Source organism: Coccinella septempunctata, chromosome 1 (assembly GCF_907165205.1).
Source record: "Coccinella septempunctata chromosome 1, icCocSept1.1, whole genome shotgun sequence".
NCBI classification, from domain to species: domain Eukaryota; kingdom Metazoa; phylum Arthropoda; class Insecta; order Coleoptera; family Coccinellidae; genus Coccinella; species Coccinella septempunctata.
In genome coordinates this window covers 54,599,060-54,622,223 of record NC_058189.1, presented here as the reverse complement: position 1 = coordinate 54,622,223, position 23,164 = coordinate 54,599,060, and the positions used below count along the sequence as shown (strand labels likewise).

Below are 23,164 nucleotides of genomic sequence, written 5' to 3'. Positions count from 1 at the left end.
CCCAGAAACTTGCATCGCACTTACCAATGGTGACAATATGTTTGCCCCAATAGACCGAAGAATTGACAGTTACGTCAGTGAGAAACATGGATGGACTCCCTTGGCTGAAGCCACCGATTGCTTCTCCGGCTCGATAAAAGTCAGTACAAAGGTTTGGTCATCTATTACCATGCCCTACTCATATGCTCTCAACAAAGGCTATAAAAGAAACGAAAAAATACGTTTCATTGAATTGAAATGCGGAGATGACAGAAATGATGCTTCTATGGAATTTTCATGAGCTCAATTTTGAATTGTAAAGCCGGGTGCAGAGATAGACACCAACTTTGGGCGCACAGCTCTAACAACGTGTGAGCTAATTTGTTAATCCTTTGAAAACATCGTTGTGGTTAGCCTGAAAACATGTACAGGGTGGGCAAAATTCGATGGGATTAAATGGCAGCTCTGTAACCGTAAGAGCTAGGGAAAAATGAATGGCACGTTTCTGAACTCGATTTTCAAAAGATTGTTAATATCATCCCTCTATCTTCTTTTGTTTTCAAGTTCTAAGTGAAAACTCATTTTTCGGCTTTTCGTACTGGTGCCTCTATTCCGTAAAGTATCAGTGATTTCGAAACACAAATGTTACATTCTACAGACACTTTTCATGTTGAATGCAGTGGCGTAGTTAAAGATTTTTTTCAGTTCGCCACTTCAGAGATATAGTGATAACTCCTACTACTTATTTTTTTCTGATTTAGAGTATATAGCATACGTCGTGTCTCTGATTGTTCTTCCCCTAACAAAACTCAAAAACTATTATAGATCGGTCTAGTTGGCAGGTCATTTCATTGATAATATGATAATGATCTTTATGCTCCCAAATTGTGTCAGGTTATTAAATGGCACAGGCTTTGCCTTTAGTGGATTTCCTTAGGTTTATTATCCAGATATTTTGTAATAACCTTGTAGATTTCAACGAATAACATTCATTATTATTACTAATAGGAGAGACTTTGAAGATGACTTTCATTCCGGATATTTGAAAGGATGAAAAATTTTCCAATATGGAATGGATCCCTTTCAAGAAGAAATTTTATGAACCTGGATTCAACTGAATATGTTTCGAAAACTTTTCAATTAGTAGATAATCTAAATACCAGTACCACAACCTTTTCAAACACCTTCACAACTAAGGCTGTGCACTACTAGTAGAGGTTAATTGGTAAATATGAAGTAGTCATAGAAATTCTCATAATTTCCTCATTTCCCGAGCATCTTCTCTTATATCCGGAATGAAAGTAATCCCCAAAATCTCCCATATCTTGTCACAACATAAGAGCACAAAATTCATTATCATATTACCAATGAAAATGACCTGCCAACTTGACAGAATTAGTTTTTGAGATTTTTTTATTGAAAGAACAATAAGAGATACGACTTATATTATATGTTCTGAATCAGAAAGAAATGTGGGACTGGAATATGTAAAAATAACCCAGAGTTTATATTGAAAAAAATGAAATCTTTGACTACGCCACTGCATTCTACATGAAAAAGTGTCTGTAGAATGTAACATTTGTTTTTCGATATCACTGATACTTTACGAAATAAAGGCACTAGTACGAAGAGCAGAAAAATGAGTTTTCACAACAGAAAATATCCAATCAAAACTCTAATAGAGACAATTAAAGATTTCAAATGACAGCCATCGTCGGCTGTAGTTTATATGTATATAATATGTGAATTTTTTTTTTTTTTACTAAACAGTGTATAATTGTATTAAGGTTCAGAATGAATTGTAATATACAATGAAATGTACATAATACTGGCAGTAAGACGCAAGTCGTTAGCCATTTGCTATAGCAATAAATTTTCTCTCTCTCTCTCTCTCTCACTTATAACTCGAAAACAAAAGAAGATAGAAGGATGGGGTTTTGGCCATTAACAATCTTTTGAAAATCGAGGTAAGGAACGTGCTATTTTCCCTAGCTCTCACGGTTAGAGAGCTGTCATTCAATGCCATCGAATTTTGCCCACCCTATACTACTGCCGTAAAAACGCCGTCCAGAACTACAAAAAACACATTCAATGTAGTGTGTCGCGCCTAAGGCTGGATCGAGCGTAATAGAGGGAATTAAAACGTTCCGGTGAATTTGAAAATAACACTTTCTGTAATTTTAAGCATTATGTTTATCTCCGTTCGATTCACATCAAAACCCTTGTTTTTTTTGCAGGACGAACACACAATCCTCAGATCGTGGGCTGTGAAGGACTTCGCTCCAAGTGTAGCTCAATATGTACAAATATTCAGACCAGAAAATAAGTTACATGTGAAATTCGCGGAATATGTAGTGTGTGAAGATGAGTTCAAGTACGCCCTTTTGGCAAACAACTGTACGTGTCCTGGAGCGTCCACACTTGTGACCTTGTTATTGCACACCTCCAGGGGACAGTAAGTATTGAAATGTCTTTCGACTGAAAACAACGTGTGTTACGTGGATTGAGGAATTATATTGCATGAATCGATAACACCTATCACGTCTCTTTTACGGGTTTCGCAAAGTGATATTCAAAGATTATGGAGTAGAAAGATAGTGCCCGCCCCATATCTCTAGTAGGTACTAAAAACTGACTACAGTTTGGCCTGTGTTTGACACATCCGACAATGAGATGGCGCTGAAAACGTACTGTCGAAACAGAAAAAGTTTTAACTAACAGCTTTCTATTTTATAATTGAATGCGCGAAATTCTATTCCTTGTATTGAATTTCAATATCGACTTTGTTGAGAACAGAAAACAAACATCCTGAGCGATAAAACAAAAGTATGATTTTTTCAAGGATTTTGTTTTGTGATCAGGATGTTGATTTTCATCGGAACATTGTTTGGAATCAATTGAAATCAATGAAATACGCTGTCTGATTGATTTTTTTGCAATTCATAAAAAATTTAAAAATTATGGCCAACAAATAAAGCTTTGAATAGAACACAAAAGTAGATATATGGTGATCTGTTGTACGTCAAAGGAGTTATTTCCCTGAATCTCTTGAATCAATAAACTCAGTTGAATTTGTACAGTTTATATCAGAACTTAATATGAATCAATATACCATGATAGAATACACATTTCAGTTCCTTACCTACATATTAGTTACAGAATTTTCAGAACCTCAATTAAAAAAACCTTACAAAGGTACACGAGACCTATAATATTTTAGCTCGTCAGTATAGTTTCTTTATCCTTTTTTATGATTCCTTTATGATATGGTCTCTTTATGGCACAATATAAAAATTGATTAACGAATGAAAAAAACACTCACAGCAGGATTCATAAAACATTGACTGTCCAATCAACAGTTTGACAGTCACTTGATTCCCAAAACAATTTGCATTTCTGGATATATTGAAGGAGTAGCAATTGGGAATTATTGAATGGACATATGTATGAAGGTCATAATTTCTCCTAATTGGGCTCTTCAAGCAAGGGATGCTTCCTGCATACAACAATTTACGTGCTTGAACAGCTCTCAATTGACTTGCAGTAAAAAGTTCACTGCACATGGTGTAGTCAGTAGTGTTTGTCATCGTTTCTCTCGCCATGCAATAATTGGAAATTGGACAAAAAAATTCAATGATCAGCAACTAGAAAGCGCTAGATGAACAAAAGGCAGAACTAGAATCAAAACATTCAAAACCTCTTTGATCGAAATGGCCATCTAAAAACTTGCAAGATTTCATATGTTTCTGCGAATGGCCCTCAAGATACATTGTGTATTTTGACACACACATTTGAAACACAGATGGCGGCCACATCACTTTAGTCGCTTCGTTTTCCATCTTTCTGCTCTATAATATTCTGAGATATTAAAGGAAAACTGTTTTTCCATCTGACACTGAAAGGTTAATACATTTTAGGACCACCAATTGTTCGAAACTCAGATTATTTCAATATTTTGGTTACTCAGATCCATCAAGAAACACCCTGTATGTATGAAAGTTGAATCGATCAAATGACAATGTAAAGGTATTGCTGCTGTGATCATAAAAAAACATAATTAACATGGTTCGATGGAACTCAGAGTTCGACAAATTGACTTCCGCAAACTGCTTTATTAACGGCATACCTTTTCAGGGAAGGTCAACAATCTCAGGAAGAATGGCATCGCCTGTACGGCAGATGCTCAGGCAACGAAATTTATCACATCGTCCTAGGTGACAGTCGCTTCTTCGGCGAATACGAGGGAAAGAGCTTCACCTACGCAAGTTTCCATTCTCATCGGAAGTAAGTTGAAATTCGATTGCTCATTCTTGCATTTTACATCTTGTTCATTTTTCGCCATGAACTGGATTTTCACATTACCAGGATGCAGAATCTGAAGAAGCCATTTATCGGGTAAATTGGAAAACCCAGAACACGGTGAAGTTTCAGCTTTCAGAAGTTAGACGAGGTTTCTGTTAGCATCTAGTTTATTCGGAAAATGATTTCTGATAGTTGAAGTTCACGCAGTTTCTACATCTTTGAGAGAGTTTGCTCTCTTCCTCATCAGTGGCGAACTCATATTCATTCTTCTTGCGTATTGGTGTACCTTATACGGCGGTTCCCAAAGACTTTGATTGTCACTCCCATAGAATATCTGTCCAATTTTATTTCTGTCAGTTTTCTACTTTCTAGGAATAAAATTACTTTTCAGGTTACAACTTTTTAGGCTCCATCTAAGTAGGGTCTGCTCCAAAAAATATTATGTGAAATAAACTCACTATTTTGTGTCATGAAAGCATGCCTTGAATTTTTTCGCAATTCTTCATTTGCACTCTTTATACAGGTTGTCCCGGGAATATCTGTACACACGCTTATCAGAGGTAGATTAGGACTACCTGAGTACGGATTGACTATAAAAATCGATTTTTAGCTTTCCCCAGAAGGCCACAGGATGATTTTCGCTATTTGAGGGGTTCAAGCTGAAGTGAATGAAGCATATGCTTACATTCTAACCTTTTAAAATCTAAAGAAGTCACTCTTGAATTAATTGGTGATAAACAACTTCTAAGCCATTCATCTCAAAACAAGGCTGAATGGACTTGGTTTACTTCAGCTTTGAACCCCTCATTTATGGAAATACTGGGATCTAAAGCCAAACTTACTCAATTTATTGAGACTTGAAAAGTTATAGACACATGCTGAGATTTAATCAGTAAAATATCAATTATTCCAATATTTCAGGCCTGACTCATTTACAGTGGTAAAATGAAAATATCACTTTGTATTTCGAATTTCAAATAATTATTCCGCTTTTCAGAAAAAGCCTCAACCAAGCACCAATAAATGGTTCCACTCAAAGCTGTCACATCTACGACTCTTTTTTATGAATTTTTGAAATTTGACAAAGTACGAAAATTTTAATTTATTCTCTATAGCCCGTTTGCAACAGCCAACAATACTCTAGAGGATTCACTCGAGAATTCGTGTGCCGTGAATTCTTCACCGTTACATACGCACATTCGGTAGAATTCACTGTTCAGTTACATACAAAATAATCTGTACCGTTTTCTTACCAAAATTTGGTATAGAATTCTCCAGAGAATTCTCGGCTGTTACAAACGGGCTTTAAACAGGATTGAGTTATCTCACGGAAATGAATAAATGTTAAAAAACTGTGAGGGAGTAAAAGATGATAATACTTTGCTACTAATGAATGAAAATAACTGGAAAAATGTCGTCTTCTCAATATAACAAGATGCAAACTCAGGTAAGGCGCGGAAATCGAAGCATTGAAAGCAGGAGCTACCTACGTGCAAGTATCTAAGGAACAAGTAGGCTAGACTTTCAAACAGACCCGGATGAAGAGAGAATTGAGGGAGAAGTTCACTCGAAAATTAAGAAGGATAATGAAAACTAGTCTAAGCAGCAAGAATCTGACCAAAGCAATTAATGCCTATTCTTTTGCTCAGCACTGAGCTACTCATTCGGTATCATATCTTGGAACACCACCGATTCAGCAGCCTAGGACAATGCTCACAAAACATCGTAAAGGTCTCCCTAAGAGCTCACTAGAACGAACAGAGCTGCCACGACACCTTGGGGGCAGGGGGGTTGTTGATTTGTCTCAGGAAATTGCAGGACTTCGAAAATATTTCCTGCACAAGGCTGCTTCATCAGAACTTCATCGTGTAGTTTGTGACGCTGATAGTTTTACTCCGTGAAAGCTGCAACAGGACTACTTTGAAACCATCGAACACTCTGCAGAAAGAAAAATTAAGAAACTGATTGACAAACCTCTGCATGGAAGATACCAGAATGATGTCAACTATGATTATGTCTAGATATATGGGTCGAACTATTGGTTGGCTTCCAGAAGACAGAGGGCTTCATCCTTGCCATCCAGAATCAGGCTATTCCAAAAAGTAACTACTTACATGAAATATACCGCCAAGAATATCTCAGTGGCGGACGATAGCTGTCGTTATGGCCTAGCGACACATGAAACCATCCAGTACATCACCGGTTGATGTCGGAACGAAGTACAAGAATAGACATGATGCTGCTGTCAAGATTTCACACCAATAATTGGCAATAGAATACCAACTTCTAAGATAAAAAAGGTTCCCTAATACAATTACTATCCGGATACTGTATCAAAAAATGATCATCACAAGCTCTACTGGAATCGCACGGTTCTCACAGACCGAAACATAAGTCACAATAGATCTTCCCTAATATTGCTGAATAAGGTTGATAACAGAGCAATATTCATCGAAGTGGCGATTCCAGATGATAGCATTTTACTAGATAGTCACATTGAAAAGATTTCCAAGTTCATAGATCTCGTGAAACAAACCAGAAGGCAGTGGAAGTTGAAAGATATCAAAATCTTCCGTATTGTCACGCATTGAAGCTTAATTTAGGTTTATTCTGAAAAGCGCAACAATTATTTGAAAATCACAATACAAAATGAAATTTTTACCCTTAACAATATAAATGAAGATTAATGAGTCCGAACCTGAAATATTGACTCAGTATTTCCATGAATTTTGAAAATCACCGAAGTCAATTCATACTTAGCTAGACGCTCTCTATCCCATATAAGAGTATTTACAGGGTGGCCCGTTTGAAATTCCCTATCCCCTTATGTTGTAATAGCTACAAACTTTGTTTCGCATCAAATTTGTTCATGCTCTTTCGAACTTTACTTTTTTGATAAAAAAATTGGGAAAATCAATTACAGACAGGGTGATAACAAAAGTTACCTTCTATTAAATGGTATATGATTGGATCTTTGAAAAGTACTTGAAAAGACATTTTCAAAAACATAGGTCAAAGAGGATCTACGATTTTTTGTTTGAGACCTATAGGATTTATCCGTCAAAAAGTGTCTAACTTCAAAGGCCTGTAAAATATATTCTAGGGAACCAGAAGAGTTCTACATGGTATCAAAAAATTGTAATTTAGTTTTTTTCTTATTAATACTTTTAAACTTTGAAATTTACCAAAAAGTAATAAGTGTAAAATTCGAATATTGTATGTTTTCTCAATTTTTTTTAATGCAACACCCTATCTATAAATTAATACATTTTCGCGTAAAGCCTTCTAAGAGCTATTCGATGATATCATGGGTCCCCCTGGTCATGGCTTAAGAGTTACAAGTAATTTACTTTGGTAAATCTAGAATATTGGTATAATTCAATAATGAATAAGTAAAATCGTATCCATAACAACATAAAAAAAAATGTATCAAAGCTAGAAATGTCAGCTCTAGATTATGGAGATAATTATTGTTGCTATAGCAACGGTTTCTATATACAAATCCACTTATAAGAATCAAATTACATTTTTTCAACATAAATTATTAGTTGCTCTTAAATCAAGACTAGGAGACCTATGATATAATACATTATCAAATAGCTCTTGAAATTGTCTATTTGAAAATGTATTAATATATAGGGTGTTCTAAAATTAAGACTAGGAAACCTATGATATAATACATTATCAAATAGCTCTTGAAATTCTCTATTTGAAAATGTATTAATACATAGGGTGTTCCATTTGAAAACATTGAAAAATGTTGGCAACATTGATTACTTGTTGGTAGTATTCAAAATTTGAAAGCATTAGTAAGCAGAAGACTTACAAAAAAAAATTAAAATTTTTTTTGACCCCACGTAGGACCTTCTAGGATCAATAGAATACATTTTACAGGCTTTCGAAGATAGATACTATTTGACAGATAAATGCTCATAAGTCAAAAACAAAAAATCACAGACCTCCCTTGACCCATATTTTTGTAAATGTCTTTTCAAGCCCTATTCAAATGTCTAGGGTGTTCCATTTAACAAAACATAACTTTTTGCCACCACCCCGTATATAATTGATTTTCAAAATTTATCAAAAAAATAAAATTCGAAAAAGCATGAACAACTTTTATATGAAATGTTTTTTTGTAGCTATTATACTTTCCCAGATATGGGGATGGGGAATTTTGAACGGGCCAGCCTGTACAGTTAATCCCGGAACACCCTGAATAAAGCAGATTTCATCAAGTATTGAAAACCACTTTCATCTACTAATTTTCAGGCTATCTACGGACCATAACTAGCATATGAAAAGAAGATCATTTTGTCGAATCATTCTTGAACCAAATTATCCTTCTTTTTCCAGATATGGCGTGGCTCTGGTGGGCGTACGCCCAGCCGAACTGCCCGAATTCTACGAGGACACAATCCTGCTCAATCCCGGTCCCCGTCACATAATGAAGAAGAGCGACACGTGCTACTACATGAGCATAACGAAAGAGGAGAATTCGTCCTTTACCGTGGCCAACCAGCAGGCCAACAACAATTACACCACCTCGACGGAGACCAAAACCGCCGAACCGGAAGAAAAACGGACGGCACCGAACGCAACAACGAAAGACGGTACCCGTTCACCTCAACTCATTCTGCAAGTGCCCACGTGTGTCAGTGAGTGTTGTAGCGCATGATTTTTGCATTTTATTGTTTTACAGCTTCGAAAGGGTGCTGTTTCCATGTACCTACCGGAGAAGTCGAAAACACAATTAATATTTATCGAAATTATGCAATGAGGCAGCGCTTTTCATATTATAGAATTGATTCCGATACTATAGTGGTCTGTTCGAATTTCAAAATTTTATAATGTCCGTCAATTTCAAGCTTTTTCCAACGGAGAAGGGGCTGTCTTGCTCTGGCGAGGTCGAATGAGACCGAAACCATGTTCAGCATCTGCTCTTCTTCGGTGGAACGCTCTCCAGGAAGCTGAAACTTAAAAAATATGTCACTGAAATCCCGAGTATGAGTTTCGTGTAGAAAAAACCTGGTTTGTGATATGCAGGTTGTCTCAAAATTCTTCGTCTTGTCAGTCTATAGAAAAACGATGTTTTTAATTCGAACAGCCTACTTTCCATCTGTTAATTTCAGAAAATGGAAATACGTATATGATACTTTCAGGTTCTATGGGAGTGAAACTTACTCTCTAGCGTTAAATTTTTTTTCGTTATCTCCATTAATTCCATATGAAGACAGCACTCACAAGTTATTTCCTTTTACGCTACCATTTAGCGATGTTGAACCATATTTATTGATTTCGATCAATGTCAGATGATTTGGTGCATAACATACAGGATGGCCTTACCGAAACTCGACATGGCGGTTGAGGTTGATGATAGTGTACAACAGTGAACTCTTTTAGAGTTCACTGGTGTTTATATAGCGATGCGGCAAGATTAGAAAGAAGAACTTATTCCAAGAAGAGGTGATATCTATCATATCATTTTAATCCTAATATTCCATGTCAAGTTATCTTTGGATCATCCTATGTATTTTCATATATCTGTTTCACCTGTAAACATGCTTATCAATTAAACGGTGCATTCGGTAATTTTCATTTATGACAGGTATTCAAGTACCTACATGTAGGTATACATATACATATAGGTATATGAACGAGATGTGATATAACAAAAAAATGCTAAAAACTTGAGGGCTTCTTTGAAACATATTGAAGCAAATTTACTGACTTACCTGATGAAACAAGCAGACCCAATATCGAATATAAATATAGGGTGGGTCTTTGACTCGTACACATATATCAACAGTATTTTTAATTCTATCTCACAAACGGTTTCATCAAATGAAATGAATTTCGGGATAAAGTTTTTCACTTATTTGATGAATAAGTATTTTTCAAATACAAGAGATATCACATGTTTTGTTTTTTCATCATATTTATTTATAAGCAATGTCCTTGGTTTTTACTCTCTTCAGGTATCAAAGTATTTTGATTAAGTAGGAACTATAATAAAATACATATTAAGAAAAAATGCAACCGATCACAAAAACCATTTTATTCATATAGTACGGACAAAATGACATACTAAAATATTAACAACACAATTCACAAGTATATCGCTTGGTACACGTTGGGAGATCAGCGCATAAGCATGAACCCAAAAAAAAAACAAATCCTACATCGTAGCCAACCCTCATCGGGCTGAGAACGTGAGAAAAAAATCTTTGCTTCTTGAGCTATCATCTATCTGAGCAGTTGTACGGTGCCTCGATAGTCTCAATCTCTTTTCTGATGATGGAGTGTTGGTAGCAGGAATCCTCATCATCAGAGATTTATTTTAAGTTGTCTCTTCTTTTCTTGCCGGGGATCCTTCGGTACGATTTTAGCAATAGTTTCTTGAATGTTTGGAGCAGAAGTTGAAGTTTGTTGGACGATATCTAATGAATATTTGAACGTTATGTGAAATAAAGGTATTCTTCATATCTTCTCGTATAATGCGACTTTTTCAAGTAATTTGATGTTCAAAAATTGGAAAGTATCTGTGAAATTTCCGAAATTGGGTACTTTGGCTGAATACAACTCAGTTTCAAAGATCCACAGATGTGTACTGTAACAGATTTAGATAGTTATTCTGAAAGTTATTTTGTTTTTCCAGGAGTGGCATAAGCTCATTATAAAAATTTAAATTGGCTATATCTTTTTATCAGGGCCGGATCGAAAAAAATAGTAGGTACAAGAAAGAAGTGTTTCTTCTGACCTCAAGAATCTACTGTTAAAATATTTGTACTAGTCAAAGACTCACTCTGTATAACCCAATAAGATATGAAAATCTGAATCCCCCAAAATGAGGCACGATTCCAAGAATTGTTTCAGTTTATCGAAACCGCACGATGATTTTCGACGAAAATATGTCACATATTAAAATGCGAAAACACCCAAACTGAAAAGTTCGATATAATGGAGTTTCGAAACAATCTCGATTCTACGAATATTGTGGTATACCATCATGTCGGGGAAATAACGCCAAAATATTCAGGGAATCGTAAAACACGGAATTGACTGAAAATATAACTTGTTGACAGTTTGTCCCATGAAAATGTATACGTTACGTATGTACTCCGACTGAACATCCAGTTTTTTGTTGGAGACCAGTTCCATGCATAAAAAAAATGCTATACCATAGCAACGAACAATTTCTCATTAGAAGTGTCCGTGTGAAGTTTGAAGTCAAAAAAGTAAACCAGAGTTACGCAATAAATTGAAAGAAAGAAGATGTCCACAGAAATTGTGAAAATCGAAAAATTGGAGTATCGAGCCATCATCAAGTACCTTTATTGAAAAGGGTTAAGAGGTAGCAGATTTACGAAGATATGCTTAATACCCTTGGTGATCAATGTCCTTCGTATGCGACCGTGAAAAATTGGACTGCAAGCTTCAAAAAAGGTAAATTTTCCATTGTAGATGATGACCGATCGGGAAGGCCAGTTTCTGTATCAGTCCCGGAAAATATCGATGCAGTTCATGACATGATTTTCTCAGACCATTGAACCGGATATCTGAAGCACAGAATAGTTCATACGAACGCGTTCATCATATAGTTCACGTCAATTTGGACATGAGAAAAATTGCTGCAAAATGGATCCCCAAATGTTTGAATGTTGACCAAAAGCGTGCAAGGGTAGAAGCATCGCGTTCGATCTGTGCTCGATTTCAAAACGATGTAGGCTTCTTAAATCTAATTGTTACTATGGATGAGACTTGGGTACATTTCTACGATCCAGAAACAAAGCAACAATCGATGGAATGGCGACACTCTGGTTCTCCAAGACTTTAGAAGTTTCGTGTCCAAAAATCTGCTGGAAAGGTTTCGGCTTCAGTTTTTTGGGATCACCATGGAGTAATCATGACTGAGTTTTTGGATGAGGGTAGAACAATAACTGAAAATTACTACTCGACATTACTGACCACTCTACGGGAACAAATTAAAAAGGAAAGACGCGGAAAGCTATCCAAAGGTGTTTTGTTTTTGCAGGACAACGCCTCATCACACAAATCTCATGTTGCCATGCAAAAAATTCATGAATTAGTGTTTGAATTACTAGAACACCCCACGTTATTCACCAGATTTGGCTCCATCCGACTATCATCTCTTTCGTCAACTTAAAAAAAGTCTAAAAGGTCGTAAATTTTCTTCCAACGAGGGGGTCATACAAGCTGTGGAGGTCTGGTTTGCAGAGCAAGAAGAAAAATTTTTTTTTAAGGTCTAGAAACGTTGCAGGTTCGCTGTAATAAATGTATCCAGTTAAGGGGAGAATATGTTGAGTAATAAAATATTTCGACATTGAAATTTTGTTTCGTTCTATAGTAGGCTAAGAATATTTCAATACATCCTCGTTTATTAACATCAAACCCAATATCACATCTAACTCGTACACGGTCATCGTGACTGACGAACAGTCAATAAACGAATAGAAAGGCAGGGACAAACAAGAATGATCTTATTGGGATTCAGTTTTTTTTATCAACAAACCCCTAAAAATTTGCTGCAACTGTTTCATGATTTGCTCTAGAGATAGGTACTCCTGAAACGCATGAATTTTTTATTCATCTGATGCCTTTCCTAACAAAAATATTGTTTTCTGTCAAGGTTTTTCGCGAAAGTGATCCCCTTTCCGCAACTCGAACATGAAACGCTATTCTCTCCACTTCACATCCCTCCTTATGGTCCCTACTCCTTATGCCTTTCCAGCTTCCTACGAACTTATTGTCCCAAAATGATCTCTCTAAGAGACGGGGGTATAGTTCAGCATTTACCCAATCTTGAATTTCAAAGAAAGGACATATATGTTCTACGGATTTTCCGGTATACACATGTTATGGAACACTTTAATCCGAATAGGTAGGAATTCAGAATTAGTTCAAGTATCATACAGGTATCGGATTCATTTCTGCATGGAAATGGCGCATTATTTTCGGAGCCATTTGGCCTATTTGTAGGGAGATATTCAGAATCCTTTTCATTGATATATACTACATGAAATAAAGTACCTTCACACTGCAAAATTCTAATTTGCATTTTACGTTATGAATATAGGTTTAATTATAAGTTATAAGTAAATTGGAAAACGCGTTAATGAGAAACACACAAAAAAGTCAATTCCTCGCTATCCTTACATCCCAAAGTCCTTCAAATTTGTTTACACATTTTTATTCGATGAATGAATCTTTTTCCCAATCTGTACGAAAATTGGTTCTACATCATGAAAGTGAAGAAAAATTAGAAAAAAAATTCATTGATAAAGTCAATTTAGAACTTGGAAAAGTACAGCATTTTTCACGAAGAACTGAGTAGCTACCTGTACAGGGTGAGCAAAATTCGTTGTCTACTGAGGGGATCTGGAGAACTATAGCAGCTAGAAGAAAACGGACGGCACATTCTCGAGCTCTTTTTTCTTGACTAATCCAAAACTGAAAACAGATCCAGCCTAATACTCATAGATTATGAGTTATGAAGGAAAATTGAGAAGTTGTCATTTTTAATGAAGCCGAATAACTCGCTTATTTGAACTCGTATTCGAACTCTGTTGTTACATTCTACAGGCACCTTTTTATGAGGAATTGGAATATGATATCAATAAATTTTTTGATCCAGTCATTTTCGAGATACGACAGGGATTTCTGATTTTTCAAATGTAAACTATAGTTGAAAGTTTTTTCATCTTGCTGCAATTTTCTTGCTGATTTCAAAAATGTATCATATGTCGGTATTCACGTGAATATAACGTAAGAAAAAAAATTCAATACTTTTTCCTGCTTTTCGATTCACTGTTGAATTTTCAGTAGGCTGGCGTAACCATAGCGACCGTTGAAAATGCATTATAGTTCGTGAACTCCACGTAATCCTATGTGTACTCAACCTTCTGCGATAGGAATTACCGACTGACGAATAATTATCTCTTTTACATATCGATATTGAGATCGATATCCTTTTAAAGAGAGTAAAAGATTTTCGTCTGATTATTAAAGAAGAAAATTTATTCAATTATCGTTTTTCTATTTTTGAAAGAAACTTTAAGTGTCAGTAATATTATAAATAAAATAAGATTTATCTATAATTATAATTTTTACAGAAGTAAGATGATGAAAAATAGGTACTTCTGTCAACGGTATTGTTCGAATTGTGAACCATCGTAATATAAGCATATCAAACATCGCGAGAGCAAACGATGGCAAATTAATCATCGAAATATTTATTCAGCAATCCGTGATTTCAATCATAGAGGCTCAGGTTCACAAAATATAATGCATATTCAACGGTTGCTATGGTAACCCAGCCTACTTATAATTCAACAGAGAATCGAAAAGCAGGAAAAAGTATTGAATTTTTTTCTCGGGTAACATTCATGTGAATAGCAACATATGATACATTTTTGAAATCAGCAAAAAAATTGCAGCAAGATGAAAGAACTTTCAACTATAGTTTACATTTGAAGAATCAGAATTCCCTTTCGTATCTCGAAAATGGCTGGATAGAAAAATATCTCAATTTCATACTCGAATTCCCCATAAAAAAGTGCCTGTAGAATGTAACAACGGATTTCGAGTTCAAATAAGGGAGTTATCCAGCTTCATTGAAAATGAATATTTCTCAATTTTCGTTCATAACTTATAATCTATGACCGTTAGGCTAGATCTGTTTTCAGATTTGGAATAGTAAGGAAAAAAGAGCTCGAGAATATGTCATCCGTTTTCTTCTAGCTGCTATAGTTCTAGAGATCCCTTCAGTAGACAACGAATTTTGCCCACCCTGTACAGGTCTAGTCTACGAGTAGTCATAGACTAGTTATGCAGACTGGCCATCTCGTCCTTCCTGAAAAGTTGCTGTTTCTGTAAGTTAATTTCGAAGATACAGGGTGATTTATGGATTTCGCCTTGTTTTTTTCGATATGTATCTTGAGACTGAGTCTGATTTGGATAAATTTTTTACGCTCGTTTACTTGGAATAAATCACTGAGAATTGCAGGTGCCATCTCAAAGCCTTATTGGAAGTAGACGAACACAAAACATTAATTATAGGTATCGAAAATTCAAGCCGAAATCCATAAATCGTCCTGTATCTCCGAAACTAATGTCCTCATGGTACAAAAGAAAATTTTTCTGAAAGGCTTAGTTGACCTACATCCACCACTAGGCTTTGTAGTAGACAATCGCTCGTGAAACACCGTATATACTAAATTGCCTAGATTATTTCCCTGACGATTCATTTAATCATAATCGAAATTAATTCAGATTTTAGTGAAGAAATTCAAAAAAAGCAATACACTCTATCATATCATCTATTTAATGATGAATTTGTTGCTTTTTATATCGATACATCCATTGATATAAAAAGCAACAAATGCTACTATCAATTCAGATAACATCATTAAATAAATGATATGATAGAGTGAAATTACTGCTTTCCTTGAATTTCTTTTCCACATGCAGCCCTCCACAAAAAAGTAATTTTTGTCATCCAAGTTATTCATAGTAAACAATAAAGAATTTTTCTATATTGGATTCTTGATTTGGAAACAGTGATAGATATCCACATTATTTTTTTAAATTCTGTAGCTATTTGGACGAATTTTACTGAATGCTCGTCCTTTTTGTGATTCCAGCACCCACCGAATATTCCTGAACTTTAGAATTTATTCCTGCATGTCAATCGTCAACCCTTCATTCTAGAAAATGATACCCATTAAATTCCAAATTAACTTTGAATTTTAATGGATACACAGTCCAAAACGGCACTCTCTACGACCTACGTGTTCTGGTTCAATTTTCAAGGTTCACCGTGTGATTATTATTGATGAAATGTTGATAGGTAGAGACATTCCGGATGATGAATGTACACGCTTCGAATATTAAATACTGAAATGGGTATTTTTCCAGCCGCTGTTACGGATTCCCAACCGAAAAATGAAAATAAAATTTCATGTTCATTTGTTTTTATTCGCACAATCACAATAAAATTTGGTCCTGTCGGATTTTTCGACATATTTTTTTCCGTATGACTGAATTAATAAATATTCTTTTTGCTGGAATAAGAAGCCAAAAAAGTTGACGCAATGAATGATGAATTTTTCATTTATATTTCCTGACATTTTATATAACTGACTTCAGCAGACAGCTGATCACGTAGAAATTTGACGAAAAAGAAAACGAAAAAATCACATGTAAATTTTTCATTCATTATTTCCCATGTCATATCTCTTGTATAATAGTACCGTCGAATCTTGTGACTCACTATCAATTGATTTTGACCCTATTTAGATTACTTACATGTCCTCAAAATTAAATGCGAAATTATAAATAAGGCCAATTTTCCTCCCCCACAAAAAATTCAGAACCTATAACAGAACTTCTCAACACCTTCAAAGTGCTGAATCTTTTATATTGAAGGGTGGGTGACCAAAAAAAATATATACGTTCAGGGTGTTTTCGAAGGAGAGGCTTTTTTTGACAGAAGGTATAGAAGTCATCAGAATAAGTCATTTCCCCAAAAATTGTCTATATAAAATATTTAAGATGGCTGCTGAGTTACAACCCCCAGAAATTCGACAAAATGTCATTACATTTCAAGTATGAGACTGTAGGAGGTGACTCCGGCATCGGAAAAACGAAACAATACATGAACATATGGCTAGAAAATGAACGGTTCAGTACATGGAGTCTATCAGATTAGGTCACTTGAAAAAATTGTGAATCGTTCGGTTTGGGGAAGAAAATTGAGACATTATATGGGGGCAGTTTATTGAATGTGCTTATGTTGACAAAGTACTATTATTGTTACCCTATCTCAATCCATTTTATGACGATTGTTGGAGGGATCGAACAAGAAAAAGGTTTCTTAATAAACTTTTTAGGGTTTTCACTCCCAATCTCTGAAACAAAATCATTTAAAAATGAAAAAAGTTGTGATGACCATTGTGAAAAAATTTATGAACAACGAATTTTACTGTTTTCTACTGAAAAATAATTTCACGTTTAAATACATCCTGTATATATAGAATATTTTTATATATAGTATAGGGTGAGTCTTTGACTCGTACAAATATTTCAACAGTAGATTCTTGAAGTCAAATGAAATATTTTTTTCCGATTCGGCCCCAATAAGAAAATATAGCCAGTTTAAGTTTTCATAATAAGCTGTGTCATCCCTGAAAAAAACAAAATCACCTTCAGAATAACTAGCTGAATCTGTGGATCTTCCAAACAGAGTTGTATTAAGTACCCAATTTTTCAAATTTCACAGATCCTTTTTAATTTTTGCGCATCAAATTACCTACTCGAAAACGGCGCATTATACGAGAAAATATGAAGAATACTTTTATTTTACAAAACGTTCAAATATTTATTAGATAGGTTCCAACTTAATTTCAAAAGTTGGTTTCTTTGAATTTTTGTTATTTTTATGGTACTTATTGGTCATAATGAGAAAACTGAAAGTGTGGGTGATATCTTGTGTTCGAAAAAGATTCATCAAATAAATGAAAATCTACAATCCGAACATTTGTTACGATAAAACCTTTTTTTATGGTTTTTCGACAGCCTGTTTTTTTTAAACCGAACGTAATTGGAAGAAATGATTCAAAGAAAAACTGTTTCTTTTGACCTCAAGAGTCAACTGTTAAAATATTTGTAGGAGTCAAAGACACGTCCTATATACAGGTGTTCCAAATTAAGTGGGCACCAATGCCAACTCCGTTATTATTGATACTACGATTTCGGTTAAATTTGCTAACTAGTAGCATTTTTAATGGCCTTCTAGATGCCGAAAACAAACAAAAAATTCACAGTCGCGTTTGCAAAACATTTAATAAAATGGTAATTTTTAAAATCGAAGACCCTACATTTCATCATGCATTTTGATTCATATAAATCCTCAACATCAAAGTCACATTTCACTTCTTAAAGTTGAAAATGAGCGACTTATGTGGAAATATTTATTTCATTCACTAGTACAAAAAATTTCGTTGTTTTGGCGACTTGAAACCTCATAATTGTCCAAACACCCAATTCGTATAAGTACCAAAATTGGGTGTTTGGACAATTCATTTTGTACAAGTGAATGAAATGAATATTTCCACATAAATCGCTCATTTTCAACTTTAGGAAGAAAGGCGATATGAGCTTTGTTATTCAGAATGTTATTACGAATGCATGATAATGCATTTAAAAAATATCATTTTATAAAATATTTTGAAAACGCGATTGTCAATTTTTTTTTGTTTTCGGCATCGAGAAGGCCATTAAGAATGATACTAATTTGCCCATTTAACCGAATTCGTAGCAACAATAATAACGGAGTTGGCAATGCCGACTTAATTTGGAACAATCTGTTTACTACCCCTTTATATTTTCATCCGGGAATCAATTCCCAAAGTACCTTATTCGCTATGAAACTGCTGATAAATCATTCCAACTCCTGTTCTCGAAACTAACGCAAGCTTAAGTGAAACCATTCATTAGCAATCTGGTGCACATCTACTTATCACGAACGCCTCCATAACTGTCCGTCAATTACCGACTTCGATTTTCTTCAGCCACATTTCCAGACAACACGGGTCTGGGCGATTCCAGACAGTGCCTGAAGGAATCATCGCCCGGCTCAACGACGATCGACATATCGATGGCGGGTAATCACCTGGACATACCGCGGACCGGAGAAAACCCCAACCTGCTCAGTCCGGAAGTGATCAATCAGCGTAGGAATTCCAGGAGGCCGAGTATACTCCCCGTGCCCGACATGTTCACGAATTCCACCCTGAATATAAGCCAGGACGCCGGGGACGAAGGCGACGAGAGCGAGGACGAGCTCGAGGACGACGTCCCTTGGCGCTCGCCCAGCGAGAAGATTGCGTAAGTTTGGTGTTTTGATTTTTGAGGGTTGAAATGAGTTCCGTTCGAATGGGAAATTTCAAGCTTAGGTTTGTTATTTACGAAATTTTCTCTTTCACTTGGACTCCGTATGTTTTGGTTTGTTATTTCTAAGAGACTATAAGTCCAGTTATTCGCGAATCCAATTACCGTTGAGGGCGCTGCGAAATGAAAACAAACTTTGATGTTTGTCAGTACTCTTTTCGAGATTTGTACGGCCTAACAGAGTTTTTCTAGAAAATCAAGATATTTATCGGAAGTGAATTCATTGATTTAATTTCGCAAAGAAAGATCAACATTCTTTGAAAATATAATATTTCATTTGAAAAGGATGAATTGTGGAATAAAATCGAGCGATGATATTGGTGATCCACTGTACCTAGACACAAAATCCTATTATTTCACAGATTCTTTCTTGAATTGAACCTAGCTAATAATGCATATACTGAGTTTGTGAAGTTTCTATTTAAAGTATTTCAATTCCATGTTATGATATAGGTATTCCTCATACTGAAATCCCAAGAGACATAAATATGATTCAGCTCATGGAACAAGTTCTACAGATGAGAAAAAGCATTCATTTGGAAGCATGAAAATTATGAAATTGTATTTCTAAATCGTCAATTGAATTCAGCAGAAAACTCTCGCAAAGAAAAATCGTTTAACCTAACTCCTGCCAGTTGAAAGCACTGGTATAAATATATTTTCCAATATTTTTTCGGAATCAATATTTCTATTCAGAAACCCAGACAATAATCCCAATATAACTTCTCCAAATAATAATTATAATACTTTGTTGGACAACGTGACATAAGAAAAAACATAAGGAACTAAACTTGTTTTGACTTTGCAGTACTGACAAAGTAGTTTCGTAATTCAGTCGGCAGAGGGCGTCTAGATTTTTGGATTCGCCAATACCGTGCGTTCGGAAAATTTTCCTCCCCATTTTAAATACCACCTGGTGGATTGCGATTGTCCAATTTTCACACTGAGATTTATTTATGGTCTCCAATCTTTTATAAGTGAGACAACTCTTATTTTCGAGATCTCTGTCAAAAGGTCAGAAAGAAGTTAGACTTTTTGAAACAGCAAACTTATCCATATTTCTGAAATGCGTACAGGGTGGGCAAAATTCGTTGTCCACTGAGGTTATCTCGAGAATTTTTAGAGCTGGAAGAAAACGGATAAAACATTTCCGAGCTCTTTTTTGTGTTTTAGTGGAAACAAAGAATCGTGAGGGCCGTAACCTCCTGCGATCCTTCGTTTTTGAGTTATTAGCAAAAGTTGGGATATAGACGATTTCGAAAATTTCTTATAAATTTGTTGCCTTTGAAATAACAGTTCTGAAACTTAAACCTTCTTAGGCACTTTTATACGTTGAATGAACTGACAAAAGATTTTTTTCAAATTCAGAAATAAAAAATTCAATAAAACTTTGTATTGAGAAAAACAAAATTCGCTTAAGGATAAGAAGTAATACCTCAAGAATCTCCATTCAAAAACGAAATTTACTAGTTCTCAATTCATGCTCTCAATTTTGTACGTGAAGTCTTGTTTTTTTCAACCTGAAGATAAAGGACGTCTTGTTATCACCCCGTCTCTTTTTTTCCAATTTAGTTGGTTTTTTTACTGGGTTTTGTATGAGAAAAAAGAAGTGGAATTTTAGTGTATAAAACTTGTTTTAACAATTATTTTTCGACGGTTTTTCAATATATTTCGATACAAATAGCGGCCGGGTGACATTGCCTATTCTATTCTTTATAAGGGTTTATATATATTGCAAAAATTTTCACTGAAATTTAGGAATAACTGAAAATTAGTCAATATCTATATTAACACATTGACGGACAACGACGTCTATAGACGTTCAGGTCACTGTGCATGATGTGACGGCACAGTTTTTAGACGTTTATAGACGTCGTCCTATAAACTCGTCTAACATCGACATGACGTTCCTGGACGTTGGAAAAGCGTGATATTATGAAAAAGCGTCACATCGTTCACACATTTTGAGTTTTGTGAACCCCAAAGATGATGATCTTGATCGAATCATTCGCTTCGCCATATCGAGTATTCAGCTGCGACTCAGCCATTCAGCGTGTTCAGTATTTGTTCAAATGTGAGAGTGTTACGCTCGAAAATTACGTAGTTTCCGTGTTAAACTTTCATTATAACTTTCTTACCGAATCTAATGAAAAGAAATTCTACTTTTTCTGTTGAAAAAATGAGAACGCCTTTGGACGTCCATGTCATAAAAAAATGAAGAAAAATGTTCATGTTATGACAATGACGTCTAAAGCCGTATGTTGTTTTCTTTTCCATATTCACATCCTCTGAATTACTACTATTATTTTGATGTATATCACTCCAATTTTGAACCATATTAAATCAGTATACATGCGCGTCATATCACAAGCAACTGCCAAATAGGTACTGTCCGTCAATGTGTTAATAAAAGAGGATCTATGGTTTACTTCAAACTGCTTTATTGTTCAAACGATCGCACCAAATTGGACAATTCTTTTTAGGTTGTGTTTATTATTGTTAGGGCAAGGTTTATATAACAAAATATTCCCAAAAAAAATTGTACAGAACAGAAAAAAAGGCATTCCTTTTTCTTACGACCAATCGAGCAATCACGATGAGTTAGTTATTATTATCTACCCTAGAAATAATTTAAATGGCAAAACTAGGTTTGCCGGGTCTGCTAGTTCTTAATATTACCTCTAGCTTGGTAATTTCTATTTTTCAACTGTATCAGTTCGTTGTACAGGCTATTGTTCAACGATGTGGCACACTTCGCTATTTGGGGTATAGCATCCGTAAAGCAACCAATGTCGATCATCTGGATCCCGAATAGTATGTTATACTTCCCTTCAATGATTCGAAATGAAAAAATATTTTAAACTCGTCAGTGGATTCTACGTAAAAAAGTGCTTGTAGAAGGTTCAAGTTTTAGATCTGTAATTTCAAAGACAAAAAGTTATGAGAACTTTTCGAAATCGTCAAAATCTCATTTTTTGCTAATAACTCAAAATCGCTGATTCGTTGGAGGCTATAGTTTTCACCATTCCATTTCTCTGAAAAAGAGCTCGGAAATGTGTCATCCGTTTTCTTCTAGCTCTTATAGTTCTCGAGATCCCCTCCATGGACAACGAATTTTGTCCACCCTGTTCAACCATTCTAAATAATTGCGAATACAAAAAACATAATACATCGATTCGTTCAAGATTCATGTCTATGACGTATGAAAATTAAAATTTCAATCACAAATCTTTTCAATCGCCTCATACGCCGTAAAAACAATGCTTCTCGCACGTTGCGTTGGGAGAAATCATTATTGATTCTACTAGTAATTTTTTCTGAAAAAGTGCACCGTCATGCCAAAAAACGAAAACAAAAGTATTTCTTAATTGATCCGAAAAATTTCAAAAGATTGATTTTTCAACCAAAATTAAGGGGGGTTTTCCATAAAGTTAACGTTTTGTTCGAAACCCCTTCCCCTCCAAATTACAGCTCTTCGGAGTTAGGGCTTTATTTAATATCATGTAGTTTGTTGATTTATTTTATTCCATTTTGAAGTTCAAACAATATTCATTACATAGCAACAAGGGTAAGTTGATATTTATCCATTCACTGAAATAAAAAAAAAATTTTCGCCGACCTCTGCTCTGTTTAACGTACAGTAAAATACTCATTTATGGCCCCTTTTAATGGTACACATATTTCTGATTAATGAATAATTGTCATAGGCAACCGGACATAGAAGTATTCAGCAGCCAACCGAATAATTATCTTATTTGTCTGTCGCATTTGTTTTCGGAGTAGAGGGTGAATTCAGGAAAGATTAATTGTAACCGTTGTAGAAAAATGATGATCGCCCGAGAGTGACCAATATACTACAACTTCTGCTTCCACCCTCTTCACACATAACTCAATAGATATCGTAGTTAATTAATGA

General features: G+C 35.2%; 1 protein-coding gene across 1 annotated transcript in view; it reads left to right on the top strand.

Moving 5' to 3' along the window:
• Positions 1-23,164, top strand: part of LOC123311108 (potassium channel subfamily T member 2) — a 298,137-nt gene that overhangs the window by 208,400 nt on the left and 66,573 nt on the right. The window contains exons 12-15 of the mRNA XM_044894894.1: positions 2,217-2,434; positions 4,114-4,263; positions 8,635-8,936; positions 18,870-19,185. Coding sequence (XP_044750829.1) covers positions 2,217-2,434; positions 4,114-4,263; positions 8,635-8,936; positions 18,870-19,185 — 986 coding nt within the window. The remainder of the gene's footprint in view (positions 1-2,216; positions 2,435-4,113; positions 4,264-8,634; positions 8,937-18,869; positions 19,186-23,164) is intronic.